Source organism: Antechinus flavipes, chromosome 4 (assembly GCF_016432865.1).
Source record: "Antechinus flavipes isolate AdamAnt ecotype Samford, QLD, Australia chromosome 4, AdamAnt_v2, whole genome shotgun sequence".
NCBI classification, from domain to species: domain Eukaryota; kingdom Metazoa; phylum Chordata; class Mammalia; order Dasyuromorphia; family Dasyuridae; genus Antechinus; species Antechinus flavipes.
This window is the reverse complement of record NC_067401.1, coordinates 89,862,129-89,882,754: the sequence shown is the minus strand read 5'-3', so window position 1 is coordinate 89,882,754 and position 20,626 is coordinate 89,862,129. Positions and strand designations below refer to the sequence as shown.

The following is a 20,626-nucleotide window of genomic DNA, read 5'->3' as shown; positions in this document are numbered from 1 at the left end:
ATTATAAATATATTTCCATATTGTGAAAAAAATTAAAGGAAATGGGGAGAAAAATCAGAATAAAGTAAAAAGTAAACAAACAAAAATGGTAAAAAAATAATATGCTTCCATCCTGATTCAGTCTCCATAGTTTTCCTTCTGTATGTCGATGACATTTTCCATCCCAAATCTATTGGAATTGTCTTGGAGAGTGAATTTATATTATATATCAAAAGTATCTATGAGGCTTAAATTAGTTAGATTCCCTCAACACCCCTCTCAAGTAACTTTCATTGGTAGGTTAGTAATAATATATCTAAAGGAATCTTGCAGTGATTAAATGTTGTAGAGCAGACTTTCCTGTGTGGCTGGACAAAAGTTCATCTTGGTAAATGGCATGGCCATGTCTTATAGTATATTGGAATCCAACTCATGAAAGTTTTCTTGTAAAATTGTCATAGAAAGGAGAAAATATTAGTTTGTTTTTTTGAACTGTTGACTCATATTAAGAAATGAAATGGTGAACCATAATGTGATTTCTTTGACTTTTTATCAAGATGAACTATCATTTAAACATACAAATCTCCCTAGTTTTTTAAACCATGTAAAAGTATTGAACAAAAAATATTTTACAATATTGAATCCTATGGCACAGAATATGGATTTAGACTCAGTAAAATAGTCTGTATTTGTTCCTTTTAAATAATAATTGTTACCTTGCAACAATAGCACATAAATATGTACTGAGTATTGTAACGTGACCACCAAGCTTGTCCAGAGCATGAGACAAAAACTAATTCTTTAGTTTTCATATCAAAATAAATCTTTATAGAGCTCCTATATAGTTGTTTTTAAAAATTGGAAATAAAATAAAGTAAAATCAATTTCAACCTGTTTATCACAATTTAGGGACAGTTTGAATGTTGTATCTATCTTTTATGAAATCATTTCAGGAAACTCAATGTTATTAGTATTCTCTCTTTGGTATGCAATGAATACAGATTTGAAAAAAAATGTTTACATCATGTACTAAGGAAGTAGAAGCTAAACTTATTCATATGAACCTCAATAGAATGACTTCTTTAAATGTCATAAGAAATATTTTCCAGTCTAAGTCTGAATATATAATTATGTAAATTAAATTTCATAACATTTGAAAGGACTCTCTGCAATTGGTCTAGATATGTTTTGAACATGCACATATGTGTGTGTGTGCATGTTTAAAAAACTTATATAGATAGATAGATAGACAGACAGATAGATAGCAACTCATATATAGTTGCTTCTGCATGGAAATCATTCTTTGTGCCAGTGGCACAAAAAAAGTTTTCTTGATGCAGGGTGTTCATGCTGACTCTTTCAAAAAATAAATCATAGGACATTTCTCCCATTTTTAATATGCTAAACAATTGACCTGTAGACTTAGGTAAACCAGCTAATGTACAAAATGTGTGGGGGTTTGGGGAAGGGGGAATCCCTGCCGCCAGTGTAAATGATCCTGTCAAATTTTAGCAACCCTGGCAAATAGTAGGAGTATGACACTCAGTTATGACTTTATAGATACTATACAGACATTTGAAAACCACTGTCTTGGGGCTGTAAAACACTAAGCAGTCCAAGTTTTACTTTTGTGTCATTAGTAGTGATGGAGACATTGAAGAAAGCCACAAATAAAATTGTTCTCTTTGTATACTCAAACTTAAATTTTTATTTTAATATTACTATTTCTACTCATTTATTCCCCCAAATATGAATTCACATATCATTGTGTTCTGAATGGAATATTCAGATAGAAAGATAAACTCTTTTGTAGATACTTTTCTTTCTTGCCCATTGCCACTGTACCTTTTCTTTTGATTCTTATTATTTATATTATATATTCTTATAACTATATTCTGTAATAATTTGAAAATATTGATGAAATTTCAACATTCTATGAATTAGCAGTATGGCAATGAAAAGTCAATTTTTTAAAAAAATTTCATTTGCAGTAAAACCTAATTTTTTCCCCTGAGGCAATTAGGGTTAAATGATTTGCTCAAGGTCACACAACTAGGAAGTGTTAAGGGTCTGAGACCAAATTTGAATTCAGGTCCTCCTGACTTGAGAGCTAGTGCTCTATCCGGTGTACCACCTAGTTGCCCAGATCTTAATGTTCTTTTGAACATCTCTTGAGTTGTAATTTCTGAATTTGTGAACTTTTCAGGTTTATAATTCTTTAATGATGACTGATGGGTTATGCTACTCTATCCAGTTGACTTTGTGACATAATAACATTAGTCAGAACAGCATCGTTATATTCAAAATTAATAGAAATTCTTCTGATTCAAGTTTGCTATAGAAAAGTGAAATTTGAAATTTTCTATTATAGGTTCATTAATTAATAAAATGGACAGATGCTTAACAAGTAGAGCTGTTCTCTCCTCCCCCTTCTCCAAAAAAAATGTAATGAATTTTCTCAAAATTCAACAATTCCCTATGACTGGAGATTTTTGAGTAAAGGCTGGATTACTATCCATTGAGAATATTGTAAAGTTTTCACTATTTGGTTAAACCTGGGATATATGACTTCTTGGGTCTGATCAAATTCTCTGATTCTCTGAAAAGCTATCTAAAAAGCTCAAGTTGTTTTATCTGTAGCACTATCATGTTATTTAATAAATAGGGCTATAATATGCTAATTAAATCTCATATCTATATCATATTCAACTTTTTTGTTTTGTGCCTCTTTGAAATTATCTTCTGAAGACACTATCCTATCTCATATCTATATCATATTCAACTTTTTTGTTTTGTGCCTCTTTGAAATTATCTTCTGAAGACACTATCCTATCAGTCCTAGAAATTGTTTTTAAGGATCTTAAAAGGCATATAGAATATGAAATCTATGTCTTGCTTATAGCAATATTATATGCTTAATGTACAGGGATCAAACTAAAAACTTTAAATTATGTAGCCATAATATTTATCTTTTCACCATTAAAGTCATATTGTACACTAATAAAATGAAATGGAGGTGACCTTATGCATATACAAATGTGTACCCACAGAAGATGGACTCTTGCAGATTCCACTAAGTTATAAAGGCTTTGAGTATCGATGTGGCAAAATAATGTGTCTGTTGTCCAGGGAGTATATAGACTAAGTTTAGAGAGAGTCATTATCAGATTGCCCTTGTATTATTTTTTTTTTCCATAAAACTTCTCAAAATCTTTCGCCCAAGTTATAGTGTGATATGTATTAGTTGATAAAAATATATGCCAATGAAATCACAGTTGGCAAAAGTATTGGAGGAGAATATAATAGTTAAAAATATATCTGTAGAAAGCAGCTAGATGGTACAGTAATATACTCCTGGAGTAGGGAGGATCTGAGTTTCTGAGTCAAATGTGGCCTTGGACCTTAACACTTCTATGCTGTGTGAACCTGGGCAAATCACTTAACCTTGATTTCTCTCTCTCTCTCTCTCTCTCTCTCTCTCTCTCTCTCTCTCTCTCTCTCTCAAAACCTACCCCTCCCTATATATATATATATATATATACATATATATATATATATATATATAGGGAGGGGTAGGTTTGTCTACAGCATATTTTAAGTTATTTTTATAAGTAAATGAATATTAGATTTATAGTTATATCATTAAATATAATAATATTACAGGACTTGCATTATACTTTCTTGAAGATGTAGCACTTATTTAGCATTTATATTTTTCTGTTTTTTCCTTCCATGTTTACAGCAAAAATTGACCAAGAAGCCGAGGAGCATTCATTGACAGCGGCACATAAATGGTAAGAGGACTCACTACGCAGCAGTAAAATATATTACTCAGAACAGGTTTGCAAAGATGTCAGACATTTACCAGATACTATCTCTGAAAGTAATCAATTAAGAGAACTAGTCATTTTTTAAATAATTAAAAATTAATCTAATAGAATACTGCATTTAAATACACATTATTGCTGCTGAATTTTATCTTTTTTTTTTTTTTTTTTTGCCTCTCACTAGTATAGGATATTATTACCATATCTAGAGACAGCTAGGTGGCACAGTGGATAAATTGCTAGGCCTCTGTTCAGGAAGACTTATCTTCCTGAGTTCAAATTTGGCCTCAGATAACTAGTTTATGACCTTTGGCAAGTCATTCAATCCCATGTACCTCAATTTCCTCATGTTTAAAATTAGTCAGAGAAGGAAATGGCCAACATCTCCATCTTTGCCACAAAAACCTCAAATGGGGTCACAAAGAAATAGATGTAGCTGAAAAATGACCAAACACCACCACCAGGTCGAACTAATTCATTTTATCTAGTATGGTGCTTTAAGACTAGAGAAGAAGTTTAAAAAAGCAAACAGGAAATTTGAAAGCAGAAGCAAAAAAGCACTACTAAAATGTAGGAAAAGATTTGGAGATAGGAATGTGGAAAGTAAAGAGAGATATGAAGGAAAATCAGGCAAAATTGTATTGTTAAATAATCAATAAAACTAGGGTTTTTTTTAGTTGATTTTAGAATTGCAGAGTTGAGCATAGACAACTGACTAAAAATCCATCTTTTTGTTCCTCCTCTTTCATCTTTTTAATCCAGAAAACTGACTAGAAAGAAAATAACATTCTGATTCAGATAAAGTTCCAACTGTCATAATCTCCTGTCTTCACTGAGAGCAAATAATAAGCTTGGATATTCAATATTATAGAAAGGATTATATATGAACTCTTATGTAAACTGGTAACTAGTAATTGACTACCACAGTTAAATACAAGAGTATTAATAAATAGGACCTTAAATGGCTACAGGGTATATGGTGATCTTTGTTTATTGAAAGATTGATTAACAACAAGAATTTTAAATCACTGGAATATATTGCTTGACAAGAGTATATAGCATATTTCTAGGAGTTCTATAAAACCAATAGTAAGTAGCATCATAGGCTCATAATTAGAAGGACATTTAGAAGTCAGTCGGTCCAAATTCCCTCTCTATATATAAGCTTCTCTGAAATTTTCCTGGAAAGTTAACAACCTGTATTTTCACATGTCTACATTCCTTGTTGATATCAATCTACATGTAGTTAAGAATCTTTGTTTAAAGTTGCCCAACAAGCTACAATGAAATCTTATTGTACTATCATTCAAACTGTATTTACCAACCTGTCCATAAGGATTTCTTGAGAGATTTTACAAAATAATTTGCCAAATTCAGAAATACTACACAGACATAAAGCCCATTTTCTTCCAATGTTTTGATATTATCAAATGTAAAATTAGTTTATTTTCTTTAGATTTTTCTCAATGAGCTTTTAATGATACCTAAGATCATATTTCCTTTTTCAGGTGCCCCCAAATTATATAACTAATAATCAGTTTTTGAATGGAGGGGGAAAGAATAGGATAATTCTGATTGGTCTATTGTTTCTAGAATCTAATTTTCTTCTCTTTTAGAAAATACCAGACATCATTTATAGCTTGTTAAACAATTTCCTTATTATGCCTTAAAGATTCTTATATCTTCAGGGGTCACATATATAGGCACACCCAGAGACATATACACACATACATACATATTCCTGTATATATGTTTACTGGGCCATAAATCTTGAAATTATTTAGGAAAGCAAAGTAATTTTCTTATCTCCTTAAGTAACTTGGATTTCTTTTAACATGTTTGCTATTCCCTTTCCAAGTTAAAGATCATTCTCTCTGATAAAAGTGATAGCAAGATATCTAAAACTAAACTAAATTAGTTTACTACAAAACCTAATTCATTTAGAAATAACCTAAGGTTCCCCTACTAACACCTTAAAGACTCTGGGTTTACATCGACTGAATCCAATCCAGGGAAATGCCTCTGAAGAATTAACTTCTCTCTAACTGATTGCCTTCACATGCAGTTGAGCCAATATAATTAGATACAGAAATTTCCCTTAGTATACTTCAGAAGGAAAATGAATATTGGATTGTTATTAGGAAAATTATGCTATTTCAATAATCCCTCTTTCCTAGGAATACACAGTGATTGACGCAAAGATGCAAAGCACAACTTTTGGATTTAGGACCCTTTTGGAAAGTAAACAGTTTAGACAGTTATCAAAAAACAATACTCTTCCCATCACACCTGCTTTGTTAAAATAACTGACGGGTGCTACTTCTCTCCTTTCTCCAAGAAGCACAGCATGTTAAGAAACCAGTTTCTCTTCCTAGAAACGCTTAAATTTTAAATTTATGCTTCTCCTTGAGACATAAAATAAAGTTTGAGCCTTTTAGCTCTGTTTTATTATAGACAGCATCAAGACACATCTCCCTGTCCCAGTTGCTCTAAGAAATGACAGCAGAAAGGCAGAAGTGTATCCAGGAATATGAATTCCTGCAATTGCCTTCTTAAGCTAGCTGGAAAAGCAGTGAACTTCTGAAATCTAGACCATGGAAGAGGAAATTGCATATCAGCACAGTTTTTCCCCCTTTACCTCTAAAATCATATACATGCTAGTGTGCTACAGTTTATCTATGAAAAGAAAGAATGAATGAAAATGATGATTATTTTTATAGATTATGTAGAAGCCTGATTGATTCATAGTCAGCCATTAATTAAGAGTTCCATGAAAGATACCCTGCATTTCCCTGTAAACATTGGTTCATTCTCTACAATTTCATCAGGTTGACAAGAAAACTCATCTTGAGTGAAAATTCCCTTTATTACCCTTCCCCTTCTGGAAATATTTCTGAAGAACATAGTAACTAAGAAATCTAATGATTCAAAGATAATTTAAGGAGGGAGATTAACATAATTAAAATATTATTTTAACAGTATCATTTTTATACATTCAATATTGTGCAAATACCAAATAAGTCTCAGATTTTTATTATATCACACTTGTTAGGACTTCTGATTGTCAATACTATTAGTTTAAAAATATTATTTTAAAACTAATTCTTTAGAGATATCATATACCAAATCAGACTTCCCTTCCATTTAGTTAATCTTAATAGTGGAATTTTATTTAACAATGATAAAATATTGTGGTTTTGATTGCCATATTTTAAGAAAATTAATCAGCTTAGGAACATAAAGAAGTAAATGACTTAAATGATTTCAAAGGCCTGAAGATCATGCCATATAAAGATCATGAAAGGAACTGGGGTTGTTTTATCTAGAAATAGATAAGTTAGGGCAAAGATGATAGTTGATTTCTGTTATTGAAAGGCTATCAAAAAAGGAATTAGACTCATTCTGATTGGTCCTAGACAGGCAGTGGTTGAAAACTGCAGTTATGTTCCAGACTGATATAAGGGGGAAAAAAGTCCTAACAACTGAAGCTATTCAAAAGAGTAGATAACAACCTGTCTCAGGAGTGAGTTCCTTTTCAATAGAGGTATTCAAACAAAGACTACATTACTACTTTCTGTGGATATGGAAGACTGGGTTCTTTTTTCAGATATAGCTTTGAAGAGATTTTTTTTAAAATTTTCTCCCATCTAATTCATAAAAGTAGATAAAAGAAGTAAATATCTCTGGGGAATATGAACATGTGGGCTCTGTAATTAAAGTTTGAGACATTTTAATGTAAAATCCATCAGTGTAAGAGTAGTAAATTCATTTGTCAGATACCCATAAAATAACAGTATTGGTAGGATATTGCCCTTTCAAGAAGTAAATAATAAATTGTAATTTTACATCATTGCCAGGCTCTCGAAGGCTTGACAAAACCAACAAAACTTTTAGTACCATTTGCTTATCTATCATCTGCCAGTTTACCTGACTTAGATTTGGAGAAACTCATCATAAGACTATTTGAGTCACTGTGAAGATATTTTTTTTCCTCACATAGGAAATGAAATGTGGTTAGAAATGGAAAGAGGCTGTAAGATGCATCTGTAGAGTGTGATCCTTCACTGATAAAATTAGAGATCTTTAAAGAAAAGTTATTAATGCTTAAGTTGTTTTTTAAAAAGTATTTGTTAAGTACTATGCTAAGTTCTGGAGATACTAAGAAAGGGAGAAACAACTTCCACCCTCAAAGACCTTACATCCTAATGAAGGAAACGACATTTAGATAACAAGATACACATTGAAGCAGAGTAGAAAGGAGTTAAATATCGGAAGAAAAAGCATTTGCAGTGGGACTATAAAAGACCTGAAGAAGTTGGATTTTAAGCTAAGTCTTAAGTGGACATGGAATCTAGGTGAGATTTCAAAGTGGAAGAGGGGAGAAGGGAGAATCATCCATGAAAGAGGAATAGCCAAAATGATACAGATACAGAATTAAACGTTTTGTTTAAAAATTGCAAATAGGTCAGCATGCCTGGATGATAAGTATGTAGAAGGGAATAAAATATAAGAGCATTGCAAAAATGGGAAGTGTCCAGAGGGCTTTAAATGACAAAGGACTATGTTTCTTCCTAAAATAATAGAGATACACTGCAGTTTATTGAATGGGGAAGGGGAATTGTTAAAAGACCAGTCTTGTGCTTTAGGAAAATCATTTTGGAAACTTGGGTGGATAGTGGATTAGAGTAGGTGGAGACTCGGAGCAGGAAGTCTAAGCAAAGGCCTACTGTCATAAACCATTTATAAGGAAACTGGGGCTCAGAATATTTAAGTGATTTGTCAAAATTTAGAACCCTGAGAGTGGCTACACAAGGGTAAATTTAAGAAAAAAGGTCTGAAGTAATTCCTGCCAGTGATCTTTTCTTCCTGTGTGGCATTAGACAATCCATTTAACTACCCTATGCTTCATTTTCCACAATCGTGAAAAATGAGGTTGGATACATGCCCCTCTAGTTCTCTTCTAGCTCCAGATTTGTGATCCAATATCTATCATGGAAAAAAAAATTAAGAATTTTAGTTAATGGTAAATCTAATCTGAGAGTAGTATAAGTGTACCCACAAAGCTCATCTACATCACTGCAATAAATAGTGTCAAAATTAAGATAGATAATGGTCTTGCTACACTACTTGCCAATCTTAGTTTCATGTTTAACTCTGAGCACCAAATTTTGAATAGTATTGGTTAAATTGTTGAACATTGGCTAAAACAAACAAAACAAACAACACCTCCAGGATGTCAATGGAACAGAATATTCATCATATAAAGAAAGGTAGAAGGAATCAATATGTTTATCTGAAAAATATAAAATATTGTGGGAGTAATTGTGCAACTATTTGGAAGGTTCCTGTGTATGTGGAGCATTATATTCAATAATTGTCATTATAATTCCAGGAAATAAAATGGAAGTATAGACTAAGTATAATTATTTATACTTAGTAATAAGTAGGTGGAAGATGTAGGCAAAATCTTTTGTCCCAATATAAAGACCTTTCTAATGGTTGGAGCTGTCTAAGAAAGCATTGCAATCCCAACAAACGAGTGAGTTTTCCACCAATAGAAACAGTCATGTAGAAGCTAGAGAAGTATCTGGGAGATTAGAAAAATTATCATTAATTTATTCACTTATTTACATATTAATTAATTTATTTATTTATTCACATTAGCCAGATTCTAAAATCCTTGAGTAATTTTTTTAACTTTATATGGTATTTTTATAATAGTTACAATTAAAATACAAGCCCAAAGAGTTATACATGCAAATGGATTTAGAGTCAGTGGGCCTGAAATGGAATTTTATTTCTGCCATTTATCAGCTGTGTTTTTCTCTCTCTCCCTGTCATTATTTATTTATGTATTTATTAGCATTCTCTAAATATCATAACACACCTTCAAATTTTTTTTTGAATTACAAATTCTCTTCCTCCTGTCTACCTCTTCCCCACCCCTTGAGAAGGTAAGCAACATGATATCAATTATACATGTGAAATTATGCAAAAATATTTTCCTACATTAACCTTGTTGCAAAAAGGATAAAGTTAGCATAGGATAGCTAGATGGTACAGTAGATAAAATACTGGCTCAGAAGTCAGAAGTACCTGGGTTCAAATTTGACCTCAGGTACTTAATTTTTCCTAGCTGAGTGACACAGTTCCATCACTAAAAATGAAAATAATAATAATAATAAAATAAAGGCAATAGCAAAAAAAAAATAAGGAAAATGAAAAAAGCATGTTTGAATATTCACTCAGGGTTCATCAATTTTCTCTCTGGTGGTGGATAGCATTTTTCATCGAGAGTCCTTAGGGATTATTTTAGATTACTGTCTTGATCAGAGTAGCTAAATCTTTTACATTTGATCATCATAATAACATTGTTGTTACTCTATACTGTGTTTTCTTAATTCTGCTCATTTCACTAAGCATCAATTCATCTAAGCCTTCCCAGTTTTTTTTTCTGCACCTATTTATCATTTCTTATGGCAAAATAATATTCCATCATTACAACATGTTCAATCATTCCCAATTGATGGGTATGTCTTCAATTCCATTTATTTTTATTACCACAAAAAAAAAAAAAAACCCTACACTATTACAAAGAGGTTTTTAAATTTTGTGGTGGGTTCTGAATTAGCAACTTCTATGAAATAGGATTAATAAGGGAAATAAATTTAATATACTTGTAAAATACTGGACAAAATACTGTTTAGTTATGAAGTCTTTTATCATTTCTATTGCTTTTTCTTCTCACTATTCCCTTTTCAAACATCTTCCCAAATATTATTCCACCATTCTGTCATTCCATGTTTCTTTTATCATCTTTTCTACTTTCTATATCAATTTGTGACTTGATCTAGGAATTAAAATGCTTATGATCAACAAATGCAGAGATATATTGATTTCTCATATACTGTATTAAAATAGTTTTAATTTTTATGTACAAATATTACAAGATATTTAAGAAAGGCAATCATAGGTCATATAGAATATTATATTTTAATCCTTTTTATGCAGTATTATTTTTGACTAATGTGTGAGTAAACTGGATAACTAGGAAAAACATGTAGAATAAAGTAAATGAATGGTATAGAAGAACTTATATAAATAATTTGCATATAAAAATTGCTGAGTGTTTATGTTTATCTTGTATATATCTTAAATGTATCAAATAGATCAATTTGAACTATTTTCATTTTGTAGATACCTACATTACTCGTTTTCATTCCTCTAAATTCATTTTGACCATAGAAAAAAGAAAAATCAATATCCACTAAACACCTATCAAAGACAGAACATACTTCTAGACACTGTGAATAAAATTACAAAAATGAAACAGTTCTTCCCATCAAGAAGCTTTCATTTTTATAGTATATTTAACATGTACACAGATAAATAAATATGAGGTAATTTGAAAATGAAATTAGTACTAATAAATGAGAAATTTAGGAAATGGCCCATAACAAGACATTATAAATAGTAGAGGTGGTATAGAGGAAAGTCCATTTATGATATAGCTCCAAAACAAAGCACTATTATACATACTTCTAAAAATAAATAATAGTCATACTGAATTGCATGAGTAGTGTTTTACTGAAGCTAGGATTGCATAACTGATGAGTTGAAATGGAAAATTAATCTTTCATACAAAATAAAGACAAAAATGGAATGGTGGTTCTAAAGACTACATATAGTTTGTAACTGTTCATTTGTCATGGGAGAGAAAATATTTAATCAGTCCTGAAATGATGTACACTCTCTTTATCATGTTTAGTGACTTTTAGAGTGTCAGTTTGTAAAGTGTTTATCCAAGGAATGGATTTCTGGCGCATGGATAAAATGAAAAGTGAAATGTTTAGCTCACAATAGGCATATTTTCCAGGATCTCTCTGAGTATCCTGAGATGAGAAGAAAGCATACAGGTCTGTGTTTATCTAGCTTATGGAGGCAGACAAAAAAGGCTCCAGCCTGGTATTAACACTGAAGTGACATGGAATGTCTTTGCAAAATTCTAAACAATTACATCATTCCCTTACTAATATTGATAAAGTATAACAAATAGAATGTGTTATTTTGCAATTAGAACTTCGTAGCTAAACACTTCAGACTCTGTTAAAATATAAGCTATCTAGCTCTCTATCATGGGAGAAGGGGAGCATTTCAATACTAACTAGGGAGTAAGAAAGAGGAAAAGGGGGAGAAAGAAGAAGAGAAAGTTTTACTTATACTTTTCAAATAATTTACATCTCTCTCTATACTGAGGATATTTGAAATTCTTTGACTTTATTCTTGAAATAAACCCAAAATCTTTTGATTGCTGATAGGGAGCAGCAGGCTTTGCTGGGCATTTCTCAGGGGAAATGTTACATATGAAGTGAGCCTAACTTCATAGGTTTTAAACTGCAAATTTCATAAGAACTACTAGTGTCACAAAACATTTGGTACCTCCTCTTTTCAGTTTTGGCTGAAAATGGAAAAGAAATGAACATATAGCCAAAATTGTTTATTTATACCCTAAAAGGTTTGGTTCTGAAAATCGAAACATATCCCTTTTCTGATTAGGCTCTGTTATTAAACTCTTGGAAGTGCTTTTGCTAAGCATATATCATGTTTGTTTGGTTTTTTTCCTACAAAATAAAATAATTGAGTTATAGAAAATAATAGTACTTATTATGTTTAACATTAATTATTATGATAGTCATTTATATAATAATTCATAATTTATGAATTATTTTGGAAAAAAAATATTTCATTTGTTTCTTAAAATGACTCTGAAAGGTAGGTCCTATTATTGCAATGAGGAAACTGAGATAATGGTTACACACAGCCAGTAATTTCCTGAAGCTGGAGATGAACTCCCAATGTTTTGTGGACTATGTTACCCAGATGGGAAAACTATAGGAAATTTATATTGTTTTGGTGAGAAATTATGAAGCAAAGGAGCAAGGGGCAGAAGACATTCTTTTCCTTGTTATTTAATTTAATATATATGTTTGAATACAGGTAAGCCCTTGAGGAAATATATCCTACATGAATGTACTATGAGATTTCTAATGTGGGAGAGAACCATTATATAAAAAGCAAACTTAGGCTGTCAATCTGAGCTAAAGACTACCAAAGTAGCAAAAACATGGATCTTTGATGCAGGCAAGAGAATTGCAAAAAGTTCTGGAGTGCTTAAGAGAGGGCAGAAGGTAGCAGGGTTAAACACATTTCAACCAGGAGGGAGTCTCACCAGAGAAACAACCTTTACAAGGTGTTATGTAAGGTGTTTTGCATAACAATCTCAAGTCCATAGGGAAGGCCACAGTCTCAGGAATGGTAACAGCTGCTCAGAATGACCTAACATCTGGTCACAATGGTTAGCTCTTTTTTACTCCCTTCTTTACTTTTTTAAACTGGTTTCAGTAATCTCCTTTTAAACTGGTTTTAATTGCCTTCAGGCAGTTCATAGCTCTGGTGCATTCAACAAGAGCAAGATAAGGGAAATGATGAGAAATTTATTTAAACTAAGTAAAAACATTACTGAAGAGACTTGGGGCTATAGATGATACTTTCTTTAAAGGCATGATTCCTCTTTAGATATGACTAAACATCTCTTTCCACATTCATAATATATTTTATTTCTGTCATGTTTTGTGCTTTTCAGAGGTTTCATTTATTATAGGTTACCACTTTTTCATTAAATGTTCTACTTTTCAAAACAGAAGATGTATTATTATATGTGTATACACATACATATACACATATTTTCCAAGTTTAAGTAATAATTTTGGGATAGTGAGACTACAACCCCACTTTCTTGATTTTTAGTCCAGTTTTGTTTCCATTCTACTATTTTGCAGTGTAGCAGAAATATATTTTATAAATCTTTAAAAGTGATTCTTTAAAATGATTTATACTTTAGGTATAGAATATATCTTTCTGAGTGACAACTGAATGGCACTATATCTAATTCTAAGTAAATGACAAAGATTTTAAAATATGGTACAAATATAAGACTCAGAAAACTTGGGTTCTCGACTGCAAATTATTGGGCGTATGATCATGGGACAATCATTTTAACTCTTCTGAATCTGTTTCCATATCAGTAAATTGCATAGACTGCTACATGTTGAGTTTACCTCACATGGATTTTGTTGGATCAAATAAGATACAGTAACTGAAAATATATTGAAAGTTATCAAAATTGACAGGACGTTAAATTGTTCCTCAAAAATATAACATTGCATTATGTTAATACTTTGGAAAGGATTCCCCCAATTGGCACTAATGATGAAAAATAGAAGGGTTAGATGAAGAGTAATACTTATCTTAAGCAGAAAAATAGAAAAGAGAATAATTTAGCCTTGGTCAATGGTTTAACTAATGGAGTGAAAAGAAAGGAAGAATCAAACAAATTTGTAGAGCATTTGCTATTAAGAAGCTCCAGAACTGTGGAAATTGGGTAACCACAATGTGAGGACTTCCAAGATGTTGCTTTGCAAAACAAAAACAAAAACAAAAACAAAACTTAATTCAAAATTTTTGTTGTTTTTGTAATTGTATTGTCTACCTGATCCCATTTCTTGATTCCTCTGGTTAGTGATTGATCCAAGTATTGAAGTCTTCACTGAGCAAGCTGTTTTATAGAACTACTGCATTATTGATGTATTACAAGTTCAAGATGGGTTAAAAACATTAAACAAACATATTAAACAATATAAATGCATTATATTTAAACCTAAGGACCATGTCCAGCCAAATGGCAAGAGAATGTGTAATTTTACCATATAAGAATCAGGTTAAAGAATTAGGATTGTTACACCTCAAGTTAAAAAACCTTAGAAGAACCATAAGAGCTGTTTTTTTTTTTATTTTATTCATTCATTCACTCATCTATTTTCACTTTTTTTAAATTTTTTAATAATTTTTTATTGATAGAACGCATGCCAGGGTAATTTTTTATAGCATTATCCCTTGCATTTACTTCTGTTCCGATTTTTTCCCCTCCCTCCCTCCACCCCTTCCCCCAGATGGCAAGACTCCTTTACATGTTGAATGGGTTGCAGTATATCCTAGATACAATATATCTGGGCAGAACCAAACAGTTTTCTTGTTGCACAGGGAGAATTGAATTCAGAAGGTATAAATAACCCTGGAAGAAAAACATAAATGCAAGCAGTTTATATTCATTTCCAGTGTTCTTTCTCTGGGTGTAGATGCTTCTGTCCATCTTTGATCAATTAAGGCTCTCTTTATCAAAGAGGTCCACTTCCATCAGAATACATCCTCAAACAGTATCGTTGTTGAGGTATATAATGATCTCCTGGTTCTGCTCATTTCACTCAGCATCAGTTCATGTAAGTCTCGCCAGTCCTCTCTGTATTCATCCTGCTGGTCGCTCCTTACAGAACAATAATATTCCATAACGTTCATATACCACAATTTACTCAACCATTCTCCAATTGATGGACATCCTTTCATTTTCCAGCTTCTAGCCACTACAAACAGGGCTGCCACAAACATTTTGGCACATACAGGTCCCTTTCCTTTCTTTAGTATCTCTTTGGGGTATAAGCCCAGTAGAAACACTACTGGATCAAAGGGTATACACAGCTTAATAACTTCATAAGAGCTGTTTGAAAGGACTTCCTTAAAGTAAGAATTTTCATAAATACTAATTAGCCTTGTTTTATTTAACCTAGAAAGAAGATTTAAGAATTCTAAATTGGTGATATAATTGATCAGTCATTAAGCATTTATTAAGTACTATGTGTCAGGCATTGTTTTATTCAGGGGGAATACAAAGGGAATGCAAAAAATCAAAAACAAAAATAAAAACAAAAACAGCCTTTTTTTCTCAAAGAACTTTTACATTCTAGTCACCATAAAGATAAAAAATATCTCCTTAATCCCCAGGATAATAAATAACATATAGTAGACTATTTTTAATAATCGAGGAGAAATTTAACAAGATTACCTTTTTTATTCTACATTTGAGGAGTATCAGTATTTTTATATTAACTTATAATACATTGATGGTCAAGACATTTTAAATAATTTTAATTTGAGCTATTGGAATAAGTCCTTTTTATGATAAACAAATGCAATGAGATGTTGTTTTCTTTATACATTTCAGTTTTTCATAATTTTAAAGATTGGTCCCATATAGGATATCATTTATAAAAAGCCAAAAAACCCAAGACTATGTATTGTCTTAAGTTTGCTCTTTATTATTCACATTAATTATTGTCATAAAGATTTTGTAGTGATGGGAAAATTGGCATAGTTTAGTGGTAATTGATATCTTCTTATTCCCTTGTTTCTGATCATCATATGGCCTAAGATATTTTAAGCCTTTGGTAACCTCCCCTCTTTTAGATATTTTGAAGATCAGTCTTCTAATAATTTAAAAATTGTTCCTCTAACAAGGCTTCTGTGTGTAATTAAGAGAGACCAGCTATAGTTCTCAACTTTTTTTTTTTTTAAATTCCATTTCTATTAACTCATTCAGCACATTGGGTCGTGATAGCATCCAAATGTGGTAGCTTCATTGTCATAAGTTATAAAAATGTTGACAGATATTTTTTTTTGTCTCTTACTGGTCCTTGTTCTAATTTCATCCTTAAATGCCCTTGGAATGACTTGGCTTCATTAGTTCTCTTGCCAGACTTACAGAAAAAAATTTTTTTTCTTTCCACTGCTTCTCATTGTTTTATGTGATATTGCTCATAAAGGTTTAGTTTAGAAACAAAGTAAATAGGGCACTCACTGAGCCTGGAGTCAGGAAGACTAGAGTTCAAGTTTGGCTTCATATACCATATGTGTGACCCTGTGTAAGTCACTCTGCTTGCCTTAATCCTTAGGAAACAGAAATGGCAAACCACTCCAAGATCCTCTTATATCCTTGCTGAAAAAACTCCATGAACAGTATGGGTTGATCATAAACAATTGAATATTGATCCTAAACTTTCTCCACCCTGCTTGACAAGATCTTATTTCAAAAACTCCATTATAAAGCAGTGTAACTATTGGTTGTCATATTACTCACTTGTAAAATGGAGAGCAAATTTTGGTAATGAGAGAATTATTAGAATTTTTGAGACTCTTCTTTGTACCACATGACTTATATGAGTTAAATTTATTTAGAAAACATTGTTGACTGTTTTTCTATCAATTTCCCTTTTTTTTTTTCAAGATCAAGAAACCATTTGAAGTGATCAGATTGGAGTTGTCTCCTTTGCATTCTTTATCTTTTTATTTTATTCTTTTAACTTGGTGTTTTTGTTTTTAACTTTCACTTTATCAAGCCAGTGTCTACTGGACAGAAGCAACTACTTTAAAATTGACTCCTAAAATTATATTTAGTTATTAATGCTAGCTTTTGAAAATCATTGAATATTTAAGAGTAGGGTAATTTAACTTAGAATGTCTTAAGTGTTTTATGAAATTTTTCTTCTTTCATATTCTCAGCACCCCATGTTGGCATATGAAGTCCTTTTTGGAAAATAATAATGGCTTGTAGGAACATTGTAACATTAGCTGCTCAGATGATCAATGAAATAATATTTCTTGCCTTTGGATCAATGTTAAAACCATTTTCACCATCTACTTAGGTGCTTTGTCCAGGAGAACTTGTAACCATCCTAGTATGTAGCTGCAAATTCCTTTTGACTTTTGGTTTCATTTATAACAAAATTTTGTTCTTGGGCTAATCATTTTACACTGTTTGGCTCAGTTTCCTCATTTGTAAAATGAACTAGAAAAAGAAATGGCAAACCATCCAATACTTTTGTTTAAAAAAATATCCCAAAATGAGGACACAGAGTTGGACATGATGAAAATGACTAATCAGTTGAAAATAACAAAAAATAATACTGATATAGTTCACTTTCTCCAGTATTCCAGCAGAAGGTTTACTAGACCAAGATCATACATTCATGTTCAAGAGCTAATATGTTTAAGTGATTTACATAGTAGGTGATTCTTACCACCTTCTATCCTTTTTGCACTACTCTGCCAGATTTATTGAAGGGCTGGGAATATCCTAAGCAAAACTGATGAGGATTTTGTATTTTTTCTCACAAATTTCCATGTACCTCACTTCCTTAAGACAATAATCACAAAATTTTCATGTATGTTCCTTTTTGCTTCCCTACCTAAAGCCCTGTCCTTTATAACAAGAGAGAGATATACAGTTCAGCAAAATAATCACAAGTTAAATGATGTGCCCAATGTTATAGAGTTTATAAGTATCAGAGGCCAAATTTGAACCAGGTCTTTCTGGTTCCAGGGCCAGTGTTCATTCTATTTAGCGCACCATCTAGTTGCCCCAATAGCTACTACTAGACCAATATTCCCAATGCCATTACATCATTAAAATTTTTTAAATCATTTATTCATAAAAGAAGTGAACAGATCATGAGAAAGTAACTGCACATTTTATTCATATGGAATACAGTTTTGTTATCTTTTCTTTCAGAAGGATTTGGTTCTTGATCTTTCAAATACTCTACAACTATAATAGAGTGAATCTATACAAGTCTTTATTATATGTATATTACATTCAATTAACCAGAGATCAATACTTTTCTTTCTTTGGCTGAATGGAGCCTGCCTGCCCGAATATCAAGCCCTATGAGTTTTGCACTTCTTAGAAGAGAAAAAAAGAGAAGAGAGTGAGAGGCTTTATATTCAGGAGAAAAGTTTCATTCTGCCTTCCATTACCACTAGAGAAGTTAATGGACCTTCCAATTCCCCCACTTTTCTATATTTCTTTCTTCTTTTATTTTATTTTATTTTATTGCAGAAAAAGACAGCTCTGACAGGGAGCCATTACATGACTCACTGGAAAAGTCAAAATAATCACTCCAAATAACTTAGCTGAAATTATGGCCACCTCTTGTAATCAAATTGGGTATAACATACCCACATTCATAAATTATCCTAGTTAAGACCCAAGACAATACATCAACTAAAATAATAAAGATGAAGAAAACTCTTTATTGTAAACTCTACCAAGAATCAATGATGTGTCATAGTGGTTTGACCTCATTAAAAAATAAAAATTCATCTCTTAAATGTAGGCCACATTATTCATCAGGCACTATTTCTCTAGATCTTAGAGGTCTTCTCCTGTATTCATGGTAGAAAACAACCCTTTAATTTTGTGACGCATTAGTGGGAAAAGCAGGAAGACTGGTCGGGGTGGAGAGTGACCTACTGCCATTAAAAAAAAAAACTAGAAGGTATCAGCAATTGAGATAATAGCAAGAATTAGAGAGTTGAGCTATTTGAAACACTATTGTGTGTGTGTGTGTGTGTGTGTGTGTGTGTGTGTGTGTGTATTATATGGACTTAAAATGGAAGATTTATAAAATTATCAATCTCAATTTTCCCTTTCCTGTTGCATTTTTTGAGATCATGATTCAAGGATTTTCCTAACCATAATTGTGGCATGAATTCACATAGTTCCCCCTATAACCAGGACTGATCCTCTATAGGAGCATCTACATGTGGCCTAAAGCAATGATAATAAGCTTTAAGTAAAAGAGAAAGTCATATGTACCCTCCTGATTTGTTGAAAATTAGTACAAGTGAGCTTTGGAATTGTGCTATTTTCATTATTCATTAATTATTTTATTAACTGCTTTTAATCAGAATAAATGAATAAAAAAGCCTTTACTTAGTACTTTCTATGTGCTCACTCTGCTTAGCATTTGGCATGCAAATAAATCCTAATAGAGAAAATAGCAAATGGAATGTTTCAGTTATGTCAGGTAAAAAAGTTCTATCATCCTTGAAGTATATTGATAAGGTATAAGCAAATCTATCATCTTCAATATCATTTCCACAAATAAAATCATATCATTCTGACTGAACAATTTGACAGAACTTTTTTACCATGATTTTCAGTAACTTTTGATGTAGCATTTCAAGAAGCAGTTGCCAAGCTACATTTTCTCAAGGGATGCTTTCCAGTTTGACAGCTTCTAGGGCTGTTTTGAGAGTAGGATGAGTTTTCTAGATGGTGCTGTCAGTCACAGAGCTCTTAAACTAACTGACCATGTATGATAGTTGTTAGTACTGGTAGGAAGGAAGTTGTCTCCATCTCCACAGTGATGGCTGTGGGGTACAAGTGGTGCAAAAAGTATTTATATTGGCTACTACTCTGGAGTTAATGATCCTGGGCTACCTTCCCTGTAATATGAAGGCAGGCAATAGTGGTGGCTACTTCCTATCTCTTTCTTTAGAGCCTTGTGGCATGAGCTAGTTTAATTTGCCTGCCCTGAAATTTAGTACTTTTTTTTCCCATTTCCTGATATTCTACCACTAACCACTTGTGGAAGTAGGATAATGTCATTCTTGAATGAAAGGGTTTTGCCCCCATTTTTTCCAAGAACAGAGGGTAAAAATATTTCAAAGTGGTTAGTTTACTGATGATGTACCTCAGGGTGATCCTTGAGAAATAGACTTGTTTTATTTCTGGGATTGTACTTGAACCCTTTATAACATTATATAACTTGCCAGGGCTTATATTTCTCTGTCATAGCCCAAGCATGCCTCTACAATTTGAAAGAGTTAACATAGGAGTTTTGAAACTTATGATTTATTGAAAAGGTATTATTATAAGTGACATTCACATCAATCTGACTAATAGTATGAAAAGAATTATCTCTTTATATGTAGTTAAGTTGGCTAGTATAGCTTCATTCTTTGGAAGAGCTGTAAGCAAAGTTTCAGAGGCAACATTATTCTCAAATAAAGTTAAAGTTAGCCAAATTGTATTTATCCATCACAAATAAAATCATACTTTAAGAAGTCTAAGTGATCTTTTTCTATTG

At 31.9% G+C, this 20,626-nt stretch overlaps 1 protein-coding gene across 2 annotated transcripts in view; it reads left to right on the top strand.

Annotated features, from left to right (window-relative positions):
• FMN2 (formin 2) overlaps positions 1-20,626 on the top strand; it is a 446,111-nt gene that overhangs the window by 358,954 nt on the left and 66,531 nt on the right. For both annotated transcript variants that reach the window (XM_051993530.1, XM_051993529.1), the window contains one exon: positions 3,722-3,773. In XM_051993530.1, coding sequence (XP_051849490.1) covers positions 3,722-3,773 — 52 coding nt within the window. The remainder of the gene's footprint in view (positions 1-3,721; positions 3,774-20,626) is intronic.